General features: G+C 39.7%; 1 protein-coding gene across 1 annotated transcript in view; it reads left to right on the forward strand.

The window, feature by feature from the left end:
* ST6GALNAC5 (ST6 N-acetylgalactosaminide alpha-2,6-sialyltransferase 5) overlaps positions 1,658-25,405 on the forward strand; it is a 219,801-nt gene continuing 196,053 nt past the window's right edge. Inside the window, exons 1-2 of the mRNA XM_018045577.1 lie at positions 1,658-1,934; positions 2,748-2,978. Coding sequence (XP_017901066.1) covers positions 1,920-1,934; positions 2,748-2,978 — 246 coding nt within the window. The 5' untranslated portion in view covers positions 1,658-1,919. The remainder of the gene's footprint in view (positions 1,935-2,747; positions 2,979-25,405) is intronic.

Below are 25,405 nucleotides of genomic sequence, written 5' to 3' on the forward strand. Positions count from 1 at the left end.
AAGCTTAATGAATTTGGTCAGACATACTGTGTAACAGATGTCCAACGTGCTGCCATGAGCTTAAATCATAAATATGATGGCTCTGTTTGGCATGGCAAAATATATTAGAAGTGTTTTATTGGTCACCGGGCAACATACTAGATGGAAGGGGAATCATTCTGAAAAATGCAGAAGCTATGTCTAGTAGCATCTCAAAAGTAGCCCTGGAGAAACACAGATAATCTGCTTGCACCAATTCATCAAGTTGGTCCTTTGTTTCCCTAATTTGAGTGTCAAGAGCAACCATCCAATAAAGAATTGCCAAGACCCGATAAGATTCTCCTCTGGCTGCTGCTTTTTTTGCCCTAACAACTGGTACTATTCATGCCTAAAGCACAAATTGAATAAATAGCTTCAAGGCTGGCAATGTTGGACACTGTTTGGAAATTTTTGTTCTTCCTTGAAAGGCTAAATCCCATATGTTTTTCGCTTCCCTCCAAACACATAGCATTGACAGTCATTGTTGCACTGACTAATTTTAACTTTCTTAATACTGAGTATAGAAGGATGCTTCATAAGTTAAAAATAGTTTCTGTTGTATCATCAGTCCAGCAATGGATTAGTGAAGATTAAAAAATGGATTGTAATGCCTTCTTTGGCCTTGAGAAAGCTCTTATTGTGCCTATGGTTCAGTTGGTCTGCTGATCATTTTCATCTTAATGTAATCTTTAACATTACACTGCTACAGGTGAGGAATTGAGTAATACATTAAGACAACTATTCCCACTGAGCCATTTCACAAGAAATATGTTTCTAACTAAATTAGACATTTAGCAAATGCCATTTGTAATTCAACGTGGGGTGGGAGAAGGGGAGATCATTCTTTAAACAAGATATTGATATGCATTTCCTGAGAAAAAACAAATAATTTTTTTTTTTTAATTTCAATTGGAGTTCTAAATGTGAAATTATATACTGTCAGTGCAGTAGAACAACACAAGGAAAGCACTAAAGGCCTTAAGATTCTTACAAAATAAGCAATAAACAATTTTATCTCTAGCAGCCAGAAATCTTTCATTTAAATTAAGAAGAATCTACAGGTCCAGTTAATCCTGTGGATATGATGTGCTGAATGTTCTTAACACTTAAATAGTTTAGATGAACACTAGGAACCTCAAGGTTCTGATAAAAAAAAATAAATTAAAATGTTTAAAACGTAATGAATTTAATAATTTGGATGAAAATAAGGCTATAAAGATTGCATGAGAATCACTAAATTTAAAAAGTAAAATTAAGGGGAAGAGAATATCAGAAAGCTTACAATTGGAAAACTGAAATATTAATTAGTTTACTTGAAAAAAAAAATTTCGTGACAGATTCCTCCCTGCTAAGAACATAAATGCAAATTCTATAAATAGAGCCATTGACATTTCGGTTGTTGATTTGTTTTTACCGAAATCACAAAACAGAAATATTAGTTTGCAAATTTTCAAATGGCTATCATGTTCAGAATCCAACTGGATTCCCTCTTCCTTTTTACTTGATGACTTCATAAAAGATAAATAAGCCCTTGGACTAAGAGGTGGGTATACTGGCACGGTTAACTCTCTCGCCCAAGAAATTCTACTCCGCTGAGATTACTATTTGGGGGCTGGAAGGGGGGAATGCAGAGGTCTCTAGGACCCAGCAGGCGGCGGCAGGCGGCAGTTGTGTAGATCGCTGAGAGACTACGAGGGTCCGGTTCAGTTTTAATTCTGTCTCTAATCTCTGCAACAGCGGCGCTTCCTGGGTCCCGCGGCTCCCCTGCTCACTCAGCCGAGGCTGGCCGCCCGGCGAAAATCAAAGCCGCCTTCGCCCCATCACCCACGATGGAAACCCTCCAAGAAAAAGTGGCCCCGGACGCGTGTGCCTAAGGATTCCGCACAAAAGAAGTGCCCAAAATGAAGACCCTGGTGGTGAGTCATTTGCTGTAACTCCTCTGGGCATCGGCGGGATCCCGGGGCGCAGCGTCCCCAGGGCGCACGGGAGAGCTCCAGGGCGCCTAACCCTGAGCTGCCAGATCCCCCGTTACGAAGGGAGAACTTTTCACCTGCTCCCTGTCTACTCCCGATTCCTCGGTTCTGCTAGGCTCGGAATCCCAGAGCCGGAACGGGAACATGGGTTGCTGGGCTCCGGGATCTCAGGCCGGAGTTCCGAGCTGTCAGCGGAGAGCTAGAGAAACCTAGGAGTGGTGGGCGTCTTGCTTGGGAATGGGGATTGCCCTAAAGCAACAGCTTGGCAAAAACTAAGAGGGGCGGGAAGCGGGGGACATTTGCCGACTTTCTTGATTTCCTCGTCGTATTTCAAACTTGCAAGGATGGCCGAGGTAGAGCCCCACGGGTCCAGAAAGGAGAGGCTAGACATTCCAGCAGCCGAGCTGGGGACAGAGGGCCCCCTCCCAAAGTGCAAGCCCACCCCTGCCCCCGCCGCCGGAGCGCTGTCCCTCGCGTAGCCGAGCGCCGCGCACCACCTGTCTTCTGCCAGGAGATGTGGGAGGCGGTGGCGGCCGAGAGCAGCGACGCGCAGGGAGCATCCCCTGCGGTACCCCCGGGGACTGTGCCTTCTCTGCCCGGGCTGTGTCCGGCCGGGGTACAAACCTCGCCACGCAGCCCGCGTCCCCGACCTCCCCCGCCCGTCTTGTCTGACCGTCGCGCCGGTGTCCCCGCCGGGCGCGCTCCTCCGGGTCGGCGCTCAGAGACTCTCCGGTGCTCTCTCCCGCCCGCCCGCAGCGCCATGGTCTGGCAGTGTGTTTAGCGCTCACCACCATGTGCACCAGCTTGTTGCTCGTGTACAGCAGCCTCGGAGGCCAGAAGGAGCGGCCCCCGCAGCAGCAGCAGCAGCAGGAGGCAGCGGCGACCCTCAGCTCGCGGCGGTCGGCGGCGAGCAGCCCCCCGCCGCGCCCGGAGACCCCCGCGGGACCGCGGCCACTGGACGGATACCTCGGCGTAGTGGACCACAAGGTGACAGCTCGCTCGCCAGCCTGCCCGCCACCCAGCCTGGGGATCCCGCACACCTGAGCTTGCCCCCTTCCCCTGGGCTGGGAGGCGCCGTGAGTAGGTCCCTTTCGGAGGCTGAAAGGGGGAGTGGACCCTGCGGGGTGGGATGGGATAGTTACTACTTGGTGTGAATTTCTATTTGGAGAAGGTAGCAAAGTTTTTTAGGGAACAGGGATGAGATGGGTGCACCCCAAAGCCTAATTTCCTAACAGGAACCGTCCCTGGAACTAGAACCGCTCATCCCCAGAACGACAGCTACTGCTAGGTGCTGGATTCCTGAAGCCTCGGGTTTGGCGGCCGAGTCGCGCCCTAATGGGAGGAGACCAGGGAACCGAGCGGGTACCAGTCCGAGCGGTTACCTCGGACAGGGTGCCGGAAGCTAAATAGCAGCTAGTCCTCTGCCGGCTGCTGCTCAGGCTCGCAGATTCCTATCTGATCTCTGCTTCGGATGCTCAGGGCTGAATTACCACAGCCCTGGAGAGCAGTGCCCAGGCAGGCGCAGAAGGCTTGAGGCACAAACTCAGCTTCCATTGGCTTGAAACTCATCATTGAGGGCCTATTTTCCTCTGCCTTCCGGGAAGCCGCTGCATGGCTTGGCTAATAATTAATAAGATGAATTTTTAAGAAATTGAGCTTTCTTTCCCTGGAATAATAAATCTCTGGTTTCAGAGTGTGAAGCCTCTGGGAGAATTGTAATCAAGTTTCCTGATTCTAAAAAGATATTTTCATACAGTTTAAATGTATTTCCCATTATTTGAAGCTGTTAATATATTTTTATTAAAACACCATTCCATTCCATATATGCTCTATAAAGCTACCTCTTGAAACCACCCAACTGTTCTGCTTTATGTATTACTACGTTTTATGGTTGTGAACCAAAGTAATATTTAGGAGGCGCTCCTTTTGTGTGAAAAGCTGGCTTTTGTCATGCATGAAAAAGTCAGACTTTTTAAAGTGGCAATCAAAATACTTCTACTCACTTGTGCAATGTATAAAAAAATGCTAAGGAGTTTGGAGGGTACAAAGGAATTTAAGTCAAGACCCAACCTTTAGAAATCTTTGAATGCCTATGGGGAAAAAACAACATACCATGAAATATGAATGGATAGATAGATGACAGAGATAGATGGTAAATACAAATGTATGGGAAATACTGGATATAAACAGTTATTGTTGTTGGAATACAGAGATGAGAAAGATCTCTGCTCTGGTAGGATTAAGGAAAGTTTGTTTGAAAAGGTGGAACTTGCCACTGGAAGGATGCAGGAAGCAGAAAAGAGGGAGAGATTTTGTTAGGAAGTGATTTGCTGGGGAGGGGTCTGGTGATAGATCTTAAAATCAAAAGTAGAAACGGCTGTCAGTTTCACAGTTAAGGGTTCTGTTTATCTTTAATTTGTTGACTGATTACATACTTTGTATCTGCAAGCAACCCATAAGGGCTGAGTCCTAGAAAAGTTTGGGCACTGACTTCTGACTGTGGATGGATGTGGTGTTTATGTGTTTATGATGAATCTACTGAACGTGATGGATTCTCATGGCTGTGGTTTAATGGAAATGGCAAGCATTTGTGAAGCTTTGGTTAACAGGGATGTCAAAAGGTAAATTTGCTGAAAGCTGTGACCTACCTTTAGGAAGATGTTGCTAGTACTTCCCTTCCTGTGCTCTCCTGCTGGACCAGCACTAGCTAAGAATATTGATAGCCTAAGGCAAAATATGATGCCCTCATGTTCTTTTTCAAAGCAGTGTTTATTCACACTAATATACTGCTTTTCATTTCCAGTGAATCAGCATTGTATTTCATTAAAATGAAGAACAGCCCTTTTAGGGAAGGAATATGGACACTGTATATGAGAAATTGAGATTATCTGTAGTAAAGGGTTTGTAAACTGTAAAGTGTTTTGTGAAGGATGGATATGTGTGTAAGACCTTGGAATTCTTAGCAGAGAATTATAAATGTGACCAGGAAGGTCTTTGTAGATAATATTAATGAAATTCTTTTCTAGAAAACCAACTTCTCACAAAATTCCATACCCAAAGGGTTCAAAAAAGTTTACTCTGCCTCAAGCAGAGGAACAAATGCAGATCTTAAAACCAGTGCCTTCTCTTTAGGCATTATTGCAATTGTCCCACCAAATGAAATGTAAGCTGCTCAGAATGTAGTCACTTTGTTGTTGTTTAGTCACTAAGTCAGGTCTGACTCTTTGTGACCCCTTGGACTGTGGCTGCCGGGCTCCTCTGTCTATGGGATTTCCCAGGCAATAATACTGGAGTGGGTTGCCATTTCTTTCTTCAGGGGATCTTCTCGACCCAAGGGTCGAACCTGTGTCTTCTGCACTGGGCAGGCAGATTCTTTACAACTGAACCACCAGTGAAGCCAGTAGTCACTTTACGGCTACTGTTTACTGACTGGAAGTTGGGCAGAGTTTCATCTCCAATGGCTATCTGAAGGTACACATGTAACATGTTTATGTTCTCTCCCAGTTGCCGTTAAGGTTTACTTGGGATTTTCCTATATATAGTCTTGCTTAAGCAGAGGTAGAAATCATTTGTTAGACTATTGTTGGGAATTTTCTTTCCAGTTAATACCGAGGAAGGTAAGAAATGAAAGCTTTTCTATTCTTATTGTGTTGCCAGATGATGCTCTGATGGCTTTTGCCCCTCACTCTCACATCAGGCTTTAGAAAAATTATGGGATGTCCTGACTGTGATGACCACCAAGCCATATGCTGCTACATATTGAATCGGAATTGCAACAGACTTTCTATTTCCCATTGATTTACTGAATCTGGAGAGGGTTTCAGATACCACTTAGGAAAACGTTCACATCTCCATAGCTGGAGGTCCCAAAGTCTGATAAATATGTAGTGTTTTTGTTCAGTTACATGATGGTATTAACATTATAACTCCAAGATTAAATTCAACAGGCGGTCCTAATCCCCAACACCTGAATTTCACAAATTACTGCCTGTCTGCAATGATAGTCTTGTCTTATACGCTGCAGACTGAATTACTGTTGAGATTAAATCACTATGTGCTTTTGTTGAAAGACATGCCGCAAGTCAAGCCAGTGATGAGCAATATGTGTAGAAGCTTAAAATATCACTTTGCATGGTCATATTCCATACTTCCTCTTTCACAAAGATGTGAGCGGAAATTGTAATTCCAGTGTAACTAAGTAAGTGAGGGATTTTTGCAATATCTTGTGACAATGAAGCCATTTCACTTTGTCTTAGATTTTTTTTCTCTTCATTCCCAACCCTTCCCCTAAACTTTTCCCTACAAATCTCCCACTAACTCATTTCCATCTTGTTACATGTCTGTTACTGCAGCTACTGTATCTGCATCCTGGCATTTCCTGGTCCCTGTTTTTGGAAGCCATTGATTTCTAATCAGATCTGCCAGATCTAAGCAGAGAAGCCAAGTTTCATGGTTTGGGGAAACTTCAGCCTTTGAACTGCAGCATAATGTATAATCAAACTAAAATACACATGCGTGTGCTTGCACACAGACACACACACACACACACACACGCTAAATCGAACCACCCCCAGAGGAAAGCACCAATTCTCCCAGCAGAGTGGGAGGGGGCATGTAGCACATTCTATGTCCAGACTGGGTTGGCTCCAGGTAGGTAAAGTCATTGGCCACCTGCTGGACCCTGTGAAATGAAACTGTGAGCCAATTTCCATTTCCAGTGCAGCAACAAGGGAGGCCCTTCCAGTGGACAGGAGCTCTTATCACAGAAGGCCAACTTGTCACCTGGGCTGCCCTTTGCTTAAATGGCTTGTAAAGAGAAATGATCATAGGGTCTAAAGCTGAGCTGCTCTCTCCTCGCTTTAGCAAGAATGGATTTTACATGTACAGTGGCATGCTTGCCTTGGTTCTTTCTTTCCTTAAGCACTCAGTTATATAGACAAAACCAAACTGCTTAGAGGCAATAGTAATATCACTATTAATTAGTAGATGTCCAGTTGGAATGCTAAGATAAATTAATGCAAGAGTTGAAAAAAGAATTCAAAACTTGAAAAAAAGGTTCAGTTCTGACTCTTTGTGACCCCCAAGGACCGTAGCACAACAGGCTTCCCTGTCCATCACCAACTCCTGGAGCTTACTCAAACTGATGTCCATCGAATTGGTGATGCCATCCAACCGTCTCATCCTCTGGCATCCCCTTCTTCTCCTGCCTTCAATCTTGCCCATCATCAGGGTCTTTTCCAATGAGTCACTTCTTCGCATCAGGTGGCCAAAGTATTGGAGTTTCAGCTTCAGCATCAGTCCTTCCAATGAATATTCAGGACTGATTTCCTCTAGGATGGACTGTTTGGATCTCCTTGTAGTCCAAGAGACTGTCAAGAGTCTTCTCCAACACCACAGTTCAAAAGCATCAGTTCTTCGGTGCTCAGCTTTCTTTATAGTCCAACTCTCACAATCATACATGACTACTGGAAAAACCATAGCCTTGACCAGATGGACCTTTGTTGGCAAAGTAATGTCTCTGCTTTTTAATATACTGTGTAGGTTGGTCATAGCTTTTTTTTCAAGGAGCAAGCATCTTTTAATTTTATGGCTGCAGTCACCATCTGCAGTGATTTTGGAGCCCAGAAAAATAAAGTCTGTCACTGTTTCCATTGTTTCCTCACCTATTTGCCATGAAGTGATGGGACCAGTTGCCATGAGCTTAGTTTTCTGAATGTTGAGTTTTAAGTCAACTTTTTCACTCTTCTTCCTCTTTCACTAAAAAGGTATATGCCATATAACTTACTCTGAAATTATGGCATAAAAATTCTTTTTTTAGAGAGGTATATACATTCTTAGATATAAGTTTATATCATTCATTAGACTTTTTTATAATATTTGAGGTATCCAGTGAAGGATAATTTGGTTCTCAAAGAAATTTAAAGTGACTCATTTGCAGTGTTCAAGTACTATAAAATGTAAAGTGCCAATGATGACAAAACTCTGTTATCACAAAGCATCAACTAAAAGAAATCATGAAATGAACAGCTTTTTATTGGCAAAAATTTCCAATAATGTAGTTGTTTTAAACTAGAAAAGTATTCTTATAAGGTTAATAAAATAGTTAACCTTTCTTAATTCTGAAATCCATGAGTATTTCTCCAACTTCCCATAGGAGTAATCCCAAGATACTGTTACGCCAAAGCCCAGATTGTACCTAATGGAGGAGTCTGACCTGGCTCTCTTTCAAGTGTCAGGTATTCTGGCCTCTTTCTGATCTTTGCACACACATTGTGCCTCAGGACCTTTGCACTGGCTGTTTCATCTCCCTAGAAAGCTCTCGCCCAAGATCTCTTGCATGGTTGATTCCTTCTGATCATTTAGTCCTCAGATCACATATCATCTTCTTGGGTATCACACTCTTTAAATAGCCCCCTTCTCAACAGTCATTCTCTATTTTACCAGCCTGTTTTATTTCCCTCATAATACTTAACAATATCTGAAATAATCTGAAAGTTTATTTGTGTCTTGTCTGCCCTCCCCCCAAGTACAATCTAAGTGCTGTGACAGCAAATATTTATACCTCTTGCTGAAGAGTTTAACTTCAAGCCTAATGCTTGGCCACTGGTCAGCACACAATAAGTATTTACAGAAGGAAAGAAGAAAGCAGGGTGTATTGAGGGTACCTTACGTCAAGTCCTTTCTCTACAAGAAACATTAGGGCAGTCCCAGGCCCATGTATGTCCCGTCTTTCCTAAATTTGGTTTACTATTACTCCACCTAATAATGATAATGGAAAGGAAGAAGAAATAATTTAAAACATAAGACTCTTTGGGAATAAGATTTGGGAATCTACCAATTTAATAGGCTTCCCTTATTACCGTGCACGTTAAAGTTTGAGAATCATCATCTGATACGTTTTTAATCATCACAATGTGTAGTTCTGTAGCTGATTTGTTTCTGGGTTTTGAACTACTCACAGCCCTTAGTAAATATTCACTGAAGGCCTAATAGTTGCAAAATTACAGGGAATTCTGGAAGAACGCAGTCCCTACCCTCAAAGAACCTTTTTGATCTAACTGGAAAGAAAAGACAAAGAAGCAAGAAAGGTTAATAAAGAAGCAAGTGCTGAATAATAATACGAAACCAAGAAACAGTAAATCAAGGCAGTGACACTAAAAAGGAGGCGATTTCTGTGATCTTTTCCATCTATAAAATAGGTTAAATACTATTATTACCTTAGAAGTTATAAAACTTTCAAACTATAATTCCATTATTCATTAACCCTTTTAAATATATGTGTGTGTTTCTATATATATAACATAGATGACAGGCAGTGAATAATTAGTTAACAACTTGAATATTAAATCAACTTCAAAATGGATTGATTTTAAATTCAAAATATTCAATCTCTTTATGATTCTCCTTTGGAATGGCATAGGATCCCCTGAACGCTTGAAGGGAGCTAACCCTGTTACCTTGCTCACCTGTCTCTGTAACATATGGTGACTATATTTACAAACCAAATCTCGTAACTCATGGTATGATGAATTCGAACATAATCATGTTGGCCACAAGACAGAATATTTGCGATCGGATCTGTCCTGAAACACAGCGTCTGTTATAGAGGAGACTTTTCATAACCTCTAAGGTCAAACCACAGCTCAGTATAATTCCTGTCCTCCAGATGCTGGGATAAAGAGAGATTAGAGATGAGAAAAGACTGAAAGGTTAAAACCCATCATTAATCAATAAATTATTCTGAAAAGCTTTTATACATCTATTAAGTAGCCTTTGAACAGCTGTGAAGGGCCTTACATATTGAAAGACATGGAATGATGATTTCTTAAATAATAATATTATTACCCACACCTTGTGATTCAAGAGAATTCCCTTGTGAGTCAGTAAATTTATGATCAAATGGTCAATAAAAACTTGGGAGTGGAGGCTTTTGTGAAATGTACTCAGATTCTTCTTCTCAAGCTGTTTTAGTCTTAAACTCATAGTGTGGGCCTGGGACAAATAAATATTTTCATTGCATGCTCTATTCAATACAGTTTCCCAAATAATAGCCACAGGCATGTATAGTCTTAGTTTAGACAGAATATCAGCAGGGAAGCCTTCCCAGACTTGTAGCCCATGATGGATCTGAGCTATATGCTTTGTCTTCATCACCAGGTTCCCACGATAATACAATACAAATTTATTGTCATTTTTGTCTAAAATTGTCTGCTTTTCCTGTTTGACAATCAACTCTTGGAGATGGGGAATTTTTTTCTTTTTTTGTCATTAAATCATCAGCCTGGCATATAATGGGTCATCAATAAATATTTGTTGAATGCATAAGTGTATCTATAAAATATTTTATATTTCTTCTAAAATAAGCCCATTTATGACCGCTTGGAGTCACTGAAAAAGAATAACTACATATTTTAAATATCAATTTTTCAGGCCACAATTTGTAGTTCTGTAACTATTTCATTTGCACATTCTTGTACTAATCAGATCTCTTCAACATACTCAAAATTTTAGAACTAGAACAAAATCTTCACAGTTATCAAAAGGGATTCATGAGTGGTCATGCAGTTTTCCCAGAGTGGCAGAGCTAGGGCTAAAGTATGGGTCTCTGATGTGAATATCATTACTATAAAAGAAATTCAGTGCCAATGTATTCTAAGCAGTGACTCAATGCTATTTGAACAGAATTTATTTAAATGAAGAACCTAGGCCTATCCAGTTATTGGAAAAAAATAAATATTTAAACATCTTATTATTCTGAAATGAATATGAGCATATGCCTCTAGATAGTTGAAAAGAGCTCCCACCAACCACTGACTTAGCAACGGGTACTCTAAAGGCTGCATAAAAGGCATGGCGCTGATGTAATTGGAACAACTTGCAAATCAGAGTAGATTTTGCCTTTAAAAAGTAAACCAAGCCAAAAGGAGTGTGGTGGTTAATTATTTGCAGAAAATGTCATAAGTAGACCACTCATTCAGCTGAATGACCTTCTCCTCAGTGGGGAAGGAAACATCAGTGGGAGAGTCAGTTCACTGAGTTTCTTCAGGTAACCACTGACTCCTGCTAGATTCTGAAATGAGTTTCTTACTCTGAGATAGAATGACTTCAGGCAAATAAGAAAAACCATTTTACCCATAGTAGGGAAAATGAACCTTGATGGTTGTTGTAGCTCAGAATGAAAAGGAATCTTTTTGATTATATTCTCTTTTAATAGCTAACAAGATGTCTTTAGTGTTCCTGAGAAACTCTGTCTGAAGATACCCTGGCTGACTGAAATGCAGAGTTAAATCATTCTTAAATAAGAAAGCATATTCTGGAAATTAATTGCACATAAGGGACCTCTCTACTGACTGAACTGCATTACTGAGTTTCTCATTTACAGATCTGCTCTTGTTCCTCACACATCTCCAATGACTTCCCATTTCCTGGAGGATCACGTTCCGACTCCATAGGATGGCTCACAAGGTCTGACAGGTCTTTGTGGCCTAATTCTCCAACCTCACCTCTCACAGCAACTCGTAGCCCAGGCTCCACACATCCTGGGAACACAGCTTGCTGTTTCACACTCACCTGCTCTTCCTCCATTAAGGAATGCCCTTTCTCCTTTTTTCCACCAGGTAGGGAATGAATCATCCATTAAAACCCAGTGCAAGCATCTCCTTGCTAAAGTTTTCCCAGAGACAACCTCTATGCAGAGTAAACCCCTCATTCTCTTATGCCAATGGCATATCAGTCAGACAATCAAATATTGGGTGAGTGCCCACTATGTGTTAGAAACAGAGAGGGGAAAAAAAGGGAGGACTGGGCTGCCATCTATGGGGTCGCACAGAGTTGGACACGACTGAAGCGACTTAGCAGCAGCAGCAGCAGTCCTTACCCACAGGAAAATCACAGTGGAGGAAATATGTATTACAATAACTGTACCTTGGTAAGTGCTAAAATATTCTCTGTATCCTGTGCACATCTCTAATAGCAAAATATTGCAATCATTTGTTTGCATGCTTATTTCCTCTACTAGACTGCACCTTCTTGAGGCTAGGAACGAAGCTTATCCATTGTAGTATCTCCAGAATATGAAACTGTACATCATACATATCAAAATTCAACAAATGTTTGTTGAACGTTAGGTGGACAGAAAGTGAAAGTGAAAGTCGCTCAGTCGTGTCCAACTCTTTGCAACCCCATGGACTGTAGCCTACCAAGTTCTACCGTCCAGGATATTTTCCAGGCAAGAATACTGGAGTGGGTTGCCATTTCCTTCTCCAGGTGATCTCCCAGACCCAGGGATTGAACCTGGGCAGACGCTTTACCGTCTGAGCCACCCGGGAACAGAATCCTGTTCTAATTATGTGTAATAGGAAGAGAGCTGAACAAATCTGGCTAATAGACTTATCATAAGAATGGCAGAAATGATAAGCAGGGACAGAAGGACTTCACATTTGTGGCACACACATCTTTGATTTCTGGTTCCCCTTTAAATGCAGTGTAGCTTTTGTTGACCTTTTCAGAGTGATTGACCTGGTGCTGAGAAATAGGAATGCCTCTATCTGAGGGCAGAATGGTATTGTGAAAGGCAGATAGGCAGTCCAAGCTTTTTACCTGTTATGAGCTCTCTGGAAAGCCCTGTAACTTTTAGGCTAGTCTGTAGAAGGGGCAGTGAGGCTAGATTTGTTCATTCTTTCATTTATCAAATGATATTGTGTGACTTGCCAATATGTTGAGGACCCAGAAAGTAGCAACACATAAGGTATGATCCCTGACCCTGTGAAACTTATGTATATGAGAGGCAGATAAGCAGGCATAAAAGCACAGCACAGATTTGGAAAGAAAGATTTACGTGTTATGGAGATTAACTTTTTATCCTGAAAAGACTTTGAGGAAGTCTTCAAAGGGTGAATTAGAGAAATGACTTCATCAGATGTGTTTCAGTGGATCATCATGGCTTTGGCATGGCACAGGTCTGAGCGGTCCTAGGTTACAGGAACAGGGACCAGTTAGCAGAGTGTAGATGTGATCTGAGGGAGAGATGCTTAAAAAAAGATCTAAGATTTGTGCCTGCCTTAAGTTTCTATGATCACCCACCCCACTGTGTCGGTGCAGACAGTCTGAGTGCATCTTCTCGAAGAGCAGAAGGTTTGTGGTTCAAGATTGCCTCTCAAAAGTTAGTGAAAAGAGTTTGAGGATGATCCCAGATGGCACTCCAACTTTGTCTAATTTTGAACCTTGCTGTGCATCTTAATACCACATACTGACTTGAGCAAAACAATGGTGTGATGGTTAAGGCTGAAGCAAGCTGTTCTTGGAGATTCCATCATGCACACTGGCAATGAATGACAGGAATTAAACCCTCCACCTGCAGCAGAGCCAGTGGGGTGTGGAATACATGTGATGAAGACTTTTTATTAGGTAACAGTTCTACAAGGAGAGAATTTATTCTAGAATAACCTTGTCATAGGAGATTTTGTTGCATAATAAATCTCACCAGGTGTAGATATGTTTGAAGTATGGGGTGGAAGGTGGTCTCCTCTCTTCATTCCCATAGTTAGAGAGCAATAGGCATTCTTTTAAACCACTTAAGTTTGTTAACAACTTCTAAGAAAAGTGGATTCTATTTCCCATGCATCAGAAGGAAAAAAATGTGTCAAGGGGGTCTGATTCCTAATTCATCTGAAAACATTTGGTTCGAAGCAAAAAATACGTACATCTGAATGAGTTCTAGTTTTATGGGGCTCATATTTGGAGTTACTCAGTAATGTCGCACCTGCCAGGCTGCCATCAGGGGATTCCAAGTTGTCTCCCATTACCTAAGGAGTACATACTTCCATTCTGTAGTGCAAATCATAAAGCTGGATCATTCCATTTTTATTCCTCTTGTTGCAGGTTTTGAACAAAGTGCTAGAAGTGGTGATATTCTACTTGTTTTCTGGAACGTGGAAAAGGGATTATAGGAATCTGTGTGTGTTCACCACTACCAAAGAAAAAGAAGCTTCACCTTGATACTCAAGCCATAATGAATCCCTTAAAGAACTATGCCCATCACTCTTCCTAACACCTGTGTGTGGTTTTTGGCTCTGTTTCAAATTTGACGAGGTTTTAATCCAAAAGTTCAGAAATAAAAATCAGAGAAACCCATTATAAGAGAACAGGGTATCCTGACTGGATGAACCTTCAGTAGTGAAATAACTAAATCCCAGACCAGGAATAAAGACCAGAGTGAAAAATAAGACCAGTTGCTTCTTCCCTGTTATCAAAGGTGAACTCTTCCTGACCATACAGACATGAAATACTGATTGGGTTCCAGAAAGGTGATTAGGGTGGCTTATCATGGGTTCTGCAGTGTCTTTGAAGGAGTCACAGTTGTTTGACATTATTATATTGAGTGTGATTTGATGTGCTGTGTTGTAACAGAACAGAAACATCAATGGACAAGGAATCACAATTGTCTATTTTTTCCCCTGAAATGACCACTGTGGTTGCCCGCTAAGATGAGCAGCTCAGGTCCTCAAGGGAGTTATTAATCTCAACATTAATAATTGATCTTCCAAGTGGAAGACCATTCCTAATGGGTCCACAGAGTATCCTGATGGTGTTTCACACTTTAAAAGGTGTAAAGGATGGAAGCAGGGGCAGACCTGCATCTTCAGGATCTTCTGCCAACCAGTGAACACCAAAATTCAGTACTATCTCATGAAAACTATACCTCCAGACCGTATTTGAGAGCATAGAATGCCTTCTCTCTGAGAAAAGCTGCTTCTGCATCATTCCCACAATCGCCTGTTGAAAAAGAAACGAGAGAAAAGAGGCAAAATGTTATTTTTGTAAAGCATACTTTACCCCCACCCAGTTGTCAATGCATATCTTCTCTTTCTCAAAATGGCAAGAAAAGAATTATTCATAAACTTACTACCAAGACATAATTACTGTTGGTAATTTAATATATTTCCTTACACATTTTCCCATATATATCAAATATATGTATCTGTGACATTTTAACGTACTTCTTCCCTGCTTTCAATTCATAATTGTTAGGTACATGAGCCTTTTGCTGTTAAGTCGTTAAGCTGCGTCCAACACTGCGCGATCCCATGGACTCTGGATCCTTGTTCAGTCGCTAAGTTGTGTCCGAATCTTTGTGATCCCACGGACTCTTGGCGATCCCATGGACTCTTTGCAATCCCATGGACTCTTTGGATCCCTGGCAGCACCCCAGGCTTTCTTGTCCTACCATCTCCCAGAGTTTGTTCAAATTCTTGTCCGTTGAGTCAGTGATGCCATCCAACCATCTGATGCTCTATTGTTCCCCTCTCCTCCTGCCTTCAATCTTTCCCAGCATTAGGGTCTTTTCCAATTAGTCTATATATGCATCTGTGTGCTGTGCTTAGTCACTCAGTAGTGTCTGACTCTTTGCCACCCCATGGACTGTAGTCTGCCAGGATCCTCTGTTCATGAGATTCTCCAGGCAAGAGTACTAGAGTGGTTTGCCATGCCCTCCTCCAGGGGATCTTCCCAACTGAAAGACTGAACCCAGGTCTCCCACACTGCAGGTGGATTCTTTACTGTCTGAGCCACCAGGGAAGCCCATAAATGCTGGAGTGGGTAGCCTATCTCTTCTCCAGGGAATCTTCCCAACCCAGGAATTGAACTGGAGTCTCCTGCATTGCAGGCGGATTTTTTACCAGCTGAGTGACCAGGGAAACCTGTATGGGTCTATATGTATATAGTTTTACAATATGATATGATTGGTGGTATAGTAAAGGACATGAGCTATATGTTAGATCCCAGTTAAAGATATTTCTTTTAATAGCTTAAAACCCAAATATATTCCAGTTAGAGTTGAAATAATTAGTAAATATCTCTTGATATTTGTGCTAAATTCTCCACTTATTAATCCTGAAGATATGTACATCCCTTACTAGGGTATGAACACTTTTTTTTTTTTCTTTTCTGGCAGAGCTTGTGGGATCTTAGTTCCCTGACTCCCTGGCTAAGGATTTAAACCCATGCCCTTGGCAGTGAAAGTATGGCCTTGTATCTACTGGACCACAAGAGATTCCCTAAACACATTTTTCTTTCCTTGTTGTTTACAATTCTCCGCCACTTTTTAGTTGTGGTGATGCTTTCATCCCCTCCCTGTTTGCTCAGTTACAAAATGTGTTCCAGGATTTTTCAGTTTTATGCATCGTTCACAACAGTCCCTTAATTCTTCTGCTCACTTTCTTTCTAAATTCCCTTCAATCCATCAGTTGCTATTTTGGGGGCATAGCTGGTGGCAAACTCTTATGAGCTTCCAGGACTCAGAGATGATCATCATCTTTGTAGTCAGTGAGTGTTCCCTTTCCAGATTTTCATCTCATTTTAGCCTTTATTTTCTGGTCTTCCACTCAGTATTTAATTCCCTGTCTGTATATATTACAGTTTGAATTGTTTGTCCATATACATTACAAGTTTAATTTGACGTAAGTGTCTTTCCTAAAAAGAAAATTTACAGCACAAATAATTATATCACCTTCTTAATCAGCAAAGTTTTCTGTATTTCTTTTTTATCTTCTAGTTTTGTAAAATATTTTAATTCCTTTATCTTGTTTTATCCTAACTGTTGAATTCTATGACTATTCTTCTGACTTTTTTTTTTAGTACTCAATGTCTTTGAGCTACTCTTTTTCACATTTTTAAAATACATGCTAAATGTTATTTCTTGACTTTGGCATAATTTCATAACTCCTCATTATTCTTTCAGTCCATGGGTAGAATAATTCTGTCAGTAAAGACATCAGGGCCTGCCTTTTCCATGACAGCCAACTGGCAGGGGATGTATTTTATACATCTTGGTTTGGTGGCTTCCAAGTAAAGGGATGAATCGGAGAACATAAGATCTTTGCCAGTAAGCTCTTTATGAAATCAGTCCTTTGGTGCCTGAACTCTTTCCTTTATCCTTTAGATTGAAGCATCACTAAAATTTTCTGACCCACTTTTGTTGTTTTGTAGTTGTCTACAAGACACCCTCTTAATTATTTTTTATTAAAGTGTAGTTGCTGTATAATATTATATGTTATAGGTGTACCATACAGTGATTCACAGTTTTTAAAGGTTATACTATATTATAAATAAATAGAATATTTATTTTATAAATATTGTATTTATTATAATACTTTTATACATTTTATAAATGTATACAAGATGTTGGCTATATCCCCTGTGTTGTACAATCTATCCTTCTAGCTTATTTTATACAGAATAGTTTGGATCTCTTCCTCTCCTGCCTCTTCTTGCCCCTTCCCCTATCCACTCCCCACCGGTAACACTGGTTTGTTCTCTGTATCTGTCTAATCCACTTTTTCAAATGTTTTTATTGTGGTGACATATGTATAACATAAAATTTGGCATTTTAACCATTTTTAAGTCTACAATTCAGTGACATTTTAAGTAATCCTCGGTAATGTCAATCATCATCACTATTTTCAAATTTTTTCATTACCCCAAATAGACTCAGTAACCATTATGCAATAACTCCCCATTCTTCCCTCCCTCCAGGCCCTGGTAATCTCCATTCTACTTTCTGTCTGTCTCTATGAATTTTCTTATTTTACATATTTCATAAAGTGGAGTTCAATCAGCATTCCTCATTTTATGTCTGACATTTCACTTGGCATAATCTTTTTTTCCATGTTTCAGCATGGATCAGAACTTTGTTCCCTTTCATTGCTGAATAATATCCATTTTATGGCTAAGCTACATTTTGTTTATTCACTGATCTTTTGATTGACACGTGGGTTATTTCCACCTTTTAGCCATTGGGAAAAATGCTACAGTGAATATTGGCACTGTTACTGACTTTTTGAAGTACCTCTTTTTATTTTCCCCTCCTTTCTCATCCCCATGATAGCACCTGAGCCTCCAGCTCCTATCACTTCACACCTGGAAGACCACTTTATCCCTACCTGTTCCCACCTCCCTGCAAAAATAAATAAATAAAAAGGAGAAGTCATTAATGGCACTAGTTATACTTGTTTAAAAAAATGATGTAAGCTATTTGAAAAATAAGGAAATGTTCTCATAATTTTATGACTTTATGATGTAATTTTGGCTTGTTTTTGTCAATTTTTGGCATTGCATTTTTAATTTAAATGTGAACATGTTATGTGTTTTTTCAATAAGTGTGTATGATTTAAAGTTTGTTTTGTTTCCATTTTGCTCATAATCATTAAGATTTATTTTGGTTAATGTTTGCCTTTTGTATCTTTTTGCCTACTATATCCATCCTATAACTTTAAGTCTTTGGTGTTCTTATTTTTTATATATAGCCAGACCTGTCCCTAATATTTGCAGGGCCCAAGACAGTGCAAGTGGAGGCCCATATACATCCTAATTGCTTTAATGAGTAATTATTACATCTTAATTTAGAAAAGATTTTCATGTTTCAGAAATTTCATGTGATGTACCACATGAAGGATGGTATGTTATGGATTTGATCAGAATTCATACCTTGTACATTTTATTGTTTGATCAATAATTAAATCTTCATTAAGCGAAAAGGTTGTAATATCATACTTGTGAATTTTATGTGGGTAATGCTTGACAAAAGTCTGTCTACTTGCGTTATCTCCAATTTTTTTATAAAAATGTAAGCAGACTACTTCTTTAAAGATTTCTCTTTATTTTTTCAGTTTTTTCCCTCCTTGAGGCTCTTTTTCATATGCTCTATTTTATCTCAATTTAAAATTTTCATTCTGCTTCTTTCTCCCTGCCCTCCAGACCACACACACTGCAGCGGTGATAAGCTCCACCTCAGCAGCAGTACAACTCATACATCTTCATGACATTTGAACAGTGACCTTTTGTTTCAAGGGTAGAGCACAAGAAATGTGGAGAAACACTTTTTCTGGGGACTGACCGATGTTAGATATAAGAGTGGATGTTTACAATTATGGGTGTTGCTGTGACAGTGAGAGAGGTGTCCAGGTGGACTTTGATACAGTTTGTGCCTTGTCCATTACTTGTTGTGCCCTTTAAGCAGTGCCTCTCAAGCATTAATGTATATGTATGAATCGCCTGAGAATCTTATTAAAATGCAGATTTGAATCTTAAGGTCTGAGTATGGGCCTGAGAATCTGCATTTCTAACAAGCATTCCATGCAGCTACTGGTCCAAGAACCACATTTCGAGTTGCAAGATGTTGAGGCATAGGGCCCAGACCAGAGGTTACTCTCATCTGATATTAAGGGTAATACTGTGTATCCTGTATGAATAGCATATAACTGGAATAAATTTTTAATCTAAATTTATAATTATTTTCCTTTAAGAGCTAAATTTAGTTCATTTACGTTTATTGTGATTTTATATATATACTTATATATATATATATATACATTACTGATATACTGGAGTTTTTTTTAAACTTCACTTAAACATTGGCTTATTTGTCTCTTTTTCTATGCCTATTTTTCTTCTCTTTTTTCCCATTCCTCTGGATGGGTGGAGGGTTTTGTGTGGGAGGGAGAGGAGGTTGTTTTTCTTATTCCATTTTTAACTTACGCTGGCTTGGAATTTATACTCAATTTCTATTCTTTCAATGTTATTCTTGAAATTTTAAGAATACTTACCAAAATCACAAGTTATCTTTACCCTCATTCCAGATAATTCAAAGACATTGTAACAGTAACTCTGGGCAACCTGAACAGTAGTCTTACTATTATATTGAAGTATTTTCTCTTTTTCAAGCCTAACAAATTGGATATTAGCATTATTAATGTCATTGTTTCAGATAATCAATGCTTATTTAAATTTATCTGCATATTACCATTTTTTTACTCATCATTTCTTCTTGCAAGTTAGATTTCCATTATCCTTCTTCCTAAAATAAATTTTTTAGAAGTTATGCTGATGAGGTTCTGTTGGTAGTAAACACTGTTTTAGTTTTTCTGAAAATATCTTTGCTTACACTCCACAGAATACAATTCAAAAATCACTAGTTATTTTCTCTCTCAGTATTTTGAAGGCCTAATTCCTATGTTTTCTCCCTCTCATTTTGATATTGAGCTGTTTGCCATCAGACTTGTTGTCATTATTTTTATGCAATCAAAACCATTATCTCTTTATAGGATCTCTCCTTCATTCTATCTCTTTGTAATGCTTTATTTGCCTAGGCTGCATTCTAATTTTTTTCTGATTTTCCAGTTTGTTTATTTTCTACCCAGCTATGTCTTATCTGTTATTTAACTCATTCACCAAGTGTTTTCCCCCACACATTTTATTTTAATCATTTTATTCAACATTTCTAGATTATTTTTTCCCTCACATTATCCTGGTCTTTTTTTCATAGTGTCTTCTTCCTTACATACATTTTTATTTCCACATCTGATACCTCCAATATCTTAAATCTTTGGAAGTCTAAGTATGATTTTTCATTTTGTGCTGATTTCATTCAAGGAAACATTTATTTATGTGTTTGTGGTTGTGTGGATGTGGATGTTTATTGTGACTCCATGTTCATCTGGATTATATATGTGGAAAGTCTTAGTGACCTAAGTTAAAGCGTATTCTTCCAAAGAAAGCTTTCATTTTCTTCTGCCAAGCTCCTAGGGGGCATACCAACTAAGAAATACCACTTTGTAGCAAGCCTGACCTTTTGCACATGTCAGTGGTGTGAATGTAAACTGCAAATCAATGTGCTTTTTATGAATTCTTAAGAACGATTATTTACCCTCTTCAGTTCAGTTCAGTTGTTCAGTGGTATCCAACTCTTTGCAACCCCATGAATCGCAGCACGACAGGCCTCCCTGTCCATCACCAACTCCTGGAGTTTACTCAAACTCATGCCCATTGAGTTGGCGATACTATTTAGCCATCTCATCCTCTGTCCTCCCCTTCTCCTCCTGCTCCCAATCCCTCCCAGCATCAGAGTCTTTTCCAATGAGTCAACTCTTCACATCAGGTGGCCAAAGTATTGGAGTTTCAGCTTCAGCATCAGTCCTTCCAAAGAACACCCAGGGCTGATCTCCTTTAGAATGGACTGGTTGGATCTCCTTGCAATCCAAGGAACTCTCAAGAGTCTTCTCCAACACCACAGTTCAAAAGCATCAATTCTTCGGCACTCAGCTTTCTTCACAGTCCAACTCACATCCATACATGACCACAGGAAAAACCATAGCCTTGACTAGATGGACCTTTCTTGGCAAAATAATGTCTTTGCTTTTGAATATGCTATCTAGGTTGGTCATAACTTTCCTTCCAAGGAGTAAGCGTCTTTTAATTTCATGGCTGCAGTCACCATCTGCAGTGATTTTGGAGCCCAAAAAAATAAAGTCTGTCACTGTTTCCCCATCTATTTCCCATGAAGTGATGGGACCAGATGCCATGATCTTCGTTTTCTGAATGTTAAGGTTTAAGCCAACTTTTTCACTAACCTCTTTCACTTTCATCAAAAGGCTTTTTAGTTCCTCTTCACTTTCTGCCATAAGGGTAGTGTCGCCTGAGGTTAGCACATCTGAAGTTATTGATATTTCTCCCAGCAATCTTGATTCCAGCTGGTGCTTCTTCCAGCCCAGCCTTTCTCATGATGTACTACTCTGCATAGAAGTTAAATAAGCAGGGTGACAATATGCAGCCTTGACGTACTCCCTTTCCTATTTGAAACCAGTCTTTTGTTCCATGTCCAGTTTCAACTGTTGCTTCCTGCCCTGCATGTAGGTTTCTCAAGAGGCAGGTCAGTATTCCTGGTATACCTGGGAATACCAGACAGTCTGGTATTCCCATGTCTTTCAGAATTTTCCACAGTTTATTGTGATCCACACAGTCAAAGGCTATGGCACAGTTGCTAAAGCAGAAATAGATGTTTTTCTGGAATTCTCTTGCTTTTTCCATAATCCAGAGTCAAAGACAGAACAGACAGGCTTTACTATACTTTCCCCGCACTGAGTATATTTTCTTTTTCTAGTTTACTCTTTTCTTGAAGGTAATAGCCTCGGGGTTCCTCTTCCTTGCTCATCCTCGAGTCTGTACCTTCTGTCCCTCCACATGGATGCTGAAATCCGAGGCTCTAAGTGAAGGGACCAGCAGTTACTCTTAGAGTAGCAGCTGTCTTCAGTGCCCACTCATCATGCTCGATTTGTTCTCTGGCTTCATTTTCAAACTCTGGGCACTTCCCTTACTTTTTTGTTAACCTGAAACTCCAATAGTTTGGCCACCTGATGTGAAGAACTGACTCATTGGAAAAGACCCTGATGTTGGGAAAGATTGAAGACAGGTGGAGTAGAGGACGACAGAGAATGAGATGATTACATGGCATCACCAGCTCGATGGACATAATTTTGAGCAAGCTCTGGGAGTTGATGATAGACAGGGAAGCCTGACATGCTGCAGTCCATGAGGTCACAAAGAGTTGGACACAACTGAGCAACTGAACTGAACTGAACTAATTTAAAAAGATTTAAAAACATTTTATTCAACTTTTTTTTAGGAATTTTGTTATCTGATTACTTATATCAGTGGCAAATTTTGAGGTATTATTTTTTAAATAAATATATGGTTATTATGGAGAAGGCAATGGCGACCCACTCCAGTACTCTTGCCTGGAAAATCCCATGGATGGCGGAGCCTGGTAGGCTGCAGTTCATGGGGTCACTAAGAGTCGGACATGACTGAGTGCCTTCACTTGCACTTTTCACTTTCATGCATTGGAGAAGGAAATGGCAACCCACTCCAGTGTTCTTGCCTGGAGAATCCCAGGGATGGGGGAGCCTGGTGAGCTGCCGTCTATGGGGTCACACGGGGTCAGACATAACTGAAGCAACTTAGCAGCAGCAGCAGCAGCATGGTTATTATAGTTAATTTAGAAATACAGAAAAGTAGAAGGATAAAATAAAAATCTGCAGGGACTTTTTAAAACTATAGATGGCATAACCATTGTAAAAACTTTGGAATGTTTCTTTAAGGTCTTTTCTCTACATACATTATTTTTACATAGATGAGTTTATACCATATGTATCAATTGAAACATAATTAAAAGATATTCACAAGTGGGAAAGTGGAAGATTATATAGAGAGGTTGGCAGCAAGAAATATTAAGTCTTTCCAATAAAATTCTTTATTATGCAGACTTCTATTTGTGGAAAGTGAAAATACTTTTATTTAATCATTCTGTTAGCACAGTGTCCCAATCATGTAAAAAATTTTAGTAGTGTTGGGAATAGAACAGTATCAGTAATTAATTTAGACAGTCATCAAACATGTCAAGAGATTTCATCTAAGGCATAGAGTTAAAAAATAATACTAAAAGATCTAGTCCTATGACTGGGATATAAATCTTAAGTGGAATAACTAAGGAAGAAGTTTAAGGACAACCTTACCCCAAACCAAAGAACTCACAAGAAAACAATATCCATAACTGGATTTCTGACTTTCAGTTTAAATCAGATAAGGTAGATTCCCGTCATTTTTGCCCCAGCTTTCTTCTTATTGTATTGATTTGTCTTTATCTCTTTTGGCTGTAATATACATATAAATCACTTTTTCAACTGGAATAGATAGATAGATCGACTTCCTAATTCCTTGCCTAGCTGACATTCTTAGATGCTTTCAAGTTGGCTGTTAAAAAGACCCTGGGTGACAACATTTTTATTTCTACTCTCTCAGCTAGGTGCATGTAGAACTAGGGGAATGCAGTAGAACTCTAATTTGGAGCTCCCAATATATTTAGAAAAGACAGACAATAAAGCAACTGTTTAATAAGTGTATCTCCATCTGATTTGATTTTTAATAACAGATTTACTCATACATATAATCCATCATTTTAAAGTTTGCAATCCAGTGGTCTTTAGCATACTCACACACTTGTGCCACCAATACCACAATCTAATTTTAGAACATTTTCATCACCCCTAAAGAAACTCCATACACATTAGCAGTTACCTCCCATTCTCCTCTCTCCCCATTCCCTTTTGTTGTTTAGTCCCTAAGTTGTGTCCGACTCTTTGCAACCCCATGGACTGCAGCACTCCAGGCTTCTCTGTCTATCATTATCTTCCTGAGTTTGCTGAAACTTTTGTCCATTGAGTCTGTGATGCCATCCAACTATCTCATCCTCTATCGTCCCCTTCTCCTCCTGCCCTCAATCTTTCCCAGCATCAGGGTCTTTTCCAATGAGTCAGCTCTTCAAATCAGGTCGCCAAAGTACTGGAGCTTCAGCTTCAGCATCAGTCCTTCCAGTGAATATTCAGGGTTGATTTCCTTTAGGATGGACTGGTTGGATCTCCTTGCAGTCCAAGGGACTCTCAAGAGTCTTCTCCAATACCACATTTCAAAAGCATCAATTCTTCGGCGCTCAGCTTTCTTCACAGTCCAACTCTCACATCCATACATGACCACTGGAAAAACCATAGCCTTGACTAGATGGACCTTTCTTGGCAAAGAAATGTCTCTGCTTTTGAATATGCTGTCTAGGTTGGTCATAACTTTCCTTCCAAGGAGTAAGCCATGAGTTACTTATTCTGGATATTTCATACAAATGAAATCATTCAACATTTCACCCTTTGTGACTGGCTTCTTTCATTTAGAATAATTTTTAAAGATTCATTCATATATCAGAGTTTCTTTCTTCTTTACAGTTGAATAATATTCCTTGTATGGATAGACCACATTTTACTTATGCATTCATCAGTTGATTGACATTTGTGTTTTTCCACCTTTCAGCTATTAAAGATAATGAACATTTGAATACAAATTTTTGTGTGAACACATGCTTTCATTTTCCCTGGATATAAACTTAGGACTGGAACTGCTGGATCATATCTTAATTTAGGGTTTAACCTTTTGAGGAACTACCAAATGGTTTCCCAAAAAGACTGACTGCACCATTTACCAGTAATGTATGAACTTTCTGAATTTGTCCACATCCTTGTCAGCACTTAATATCATCTGTCTTTCTTTATTCTAGCCATCCTAGTGGGTATGAAGTAGTATGTCATTTTGATTTTTTGTTTGTTTGTTTTTGGCCCCACTGTGTGTTTTTGGGTTCTTACTTCCCCAACTAGGGATTGAACCCATCCCTTGACAGTGAAAGCACAGACCACCAGACCACTAGGGAAATCCTGTATTGTGGTTTTTATTTGCATTAACATAATGAAACAGTTTTTAATTTTTGTGATTTTAAATATCCATTGCTTTCTCTTATCATTTGTGTTTTTGGTGTCATATTTTAAAAAACTATTGCCTGTTACAAGATCATAAAGATTTACTCTTGTTTCTTGCAAGAATTTTATAGTTTTAGCTCTTACATATATTCTCCAGTTTGAATTAATTGTATAAGTGACCCAACTTTGTCTTTTCACTTTGCATGTGGACGTACAGATGTCCCAGCACTATTTGTTGAAAACAGTTATTCTTTTCTCGTTCAGTCACCAAGGGATCCTTGTCAAAAA

Source organism: Capra hircus, chromosome 3 (genome assembly GCF_001704415.2).
Source record: "Capra hircus breed San Clemente chromosome 3, ASM170441v1, whole genome shotgun sequence".
Classification (NCBI taxonomy): Eukaryota; Metazoa; Chordata; class Mammalia; order Artiodactyla; family Bovidae; genus Capra; species Capra hircus.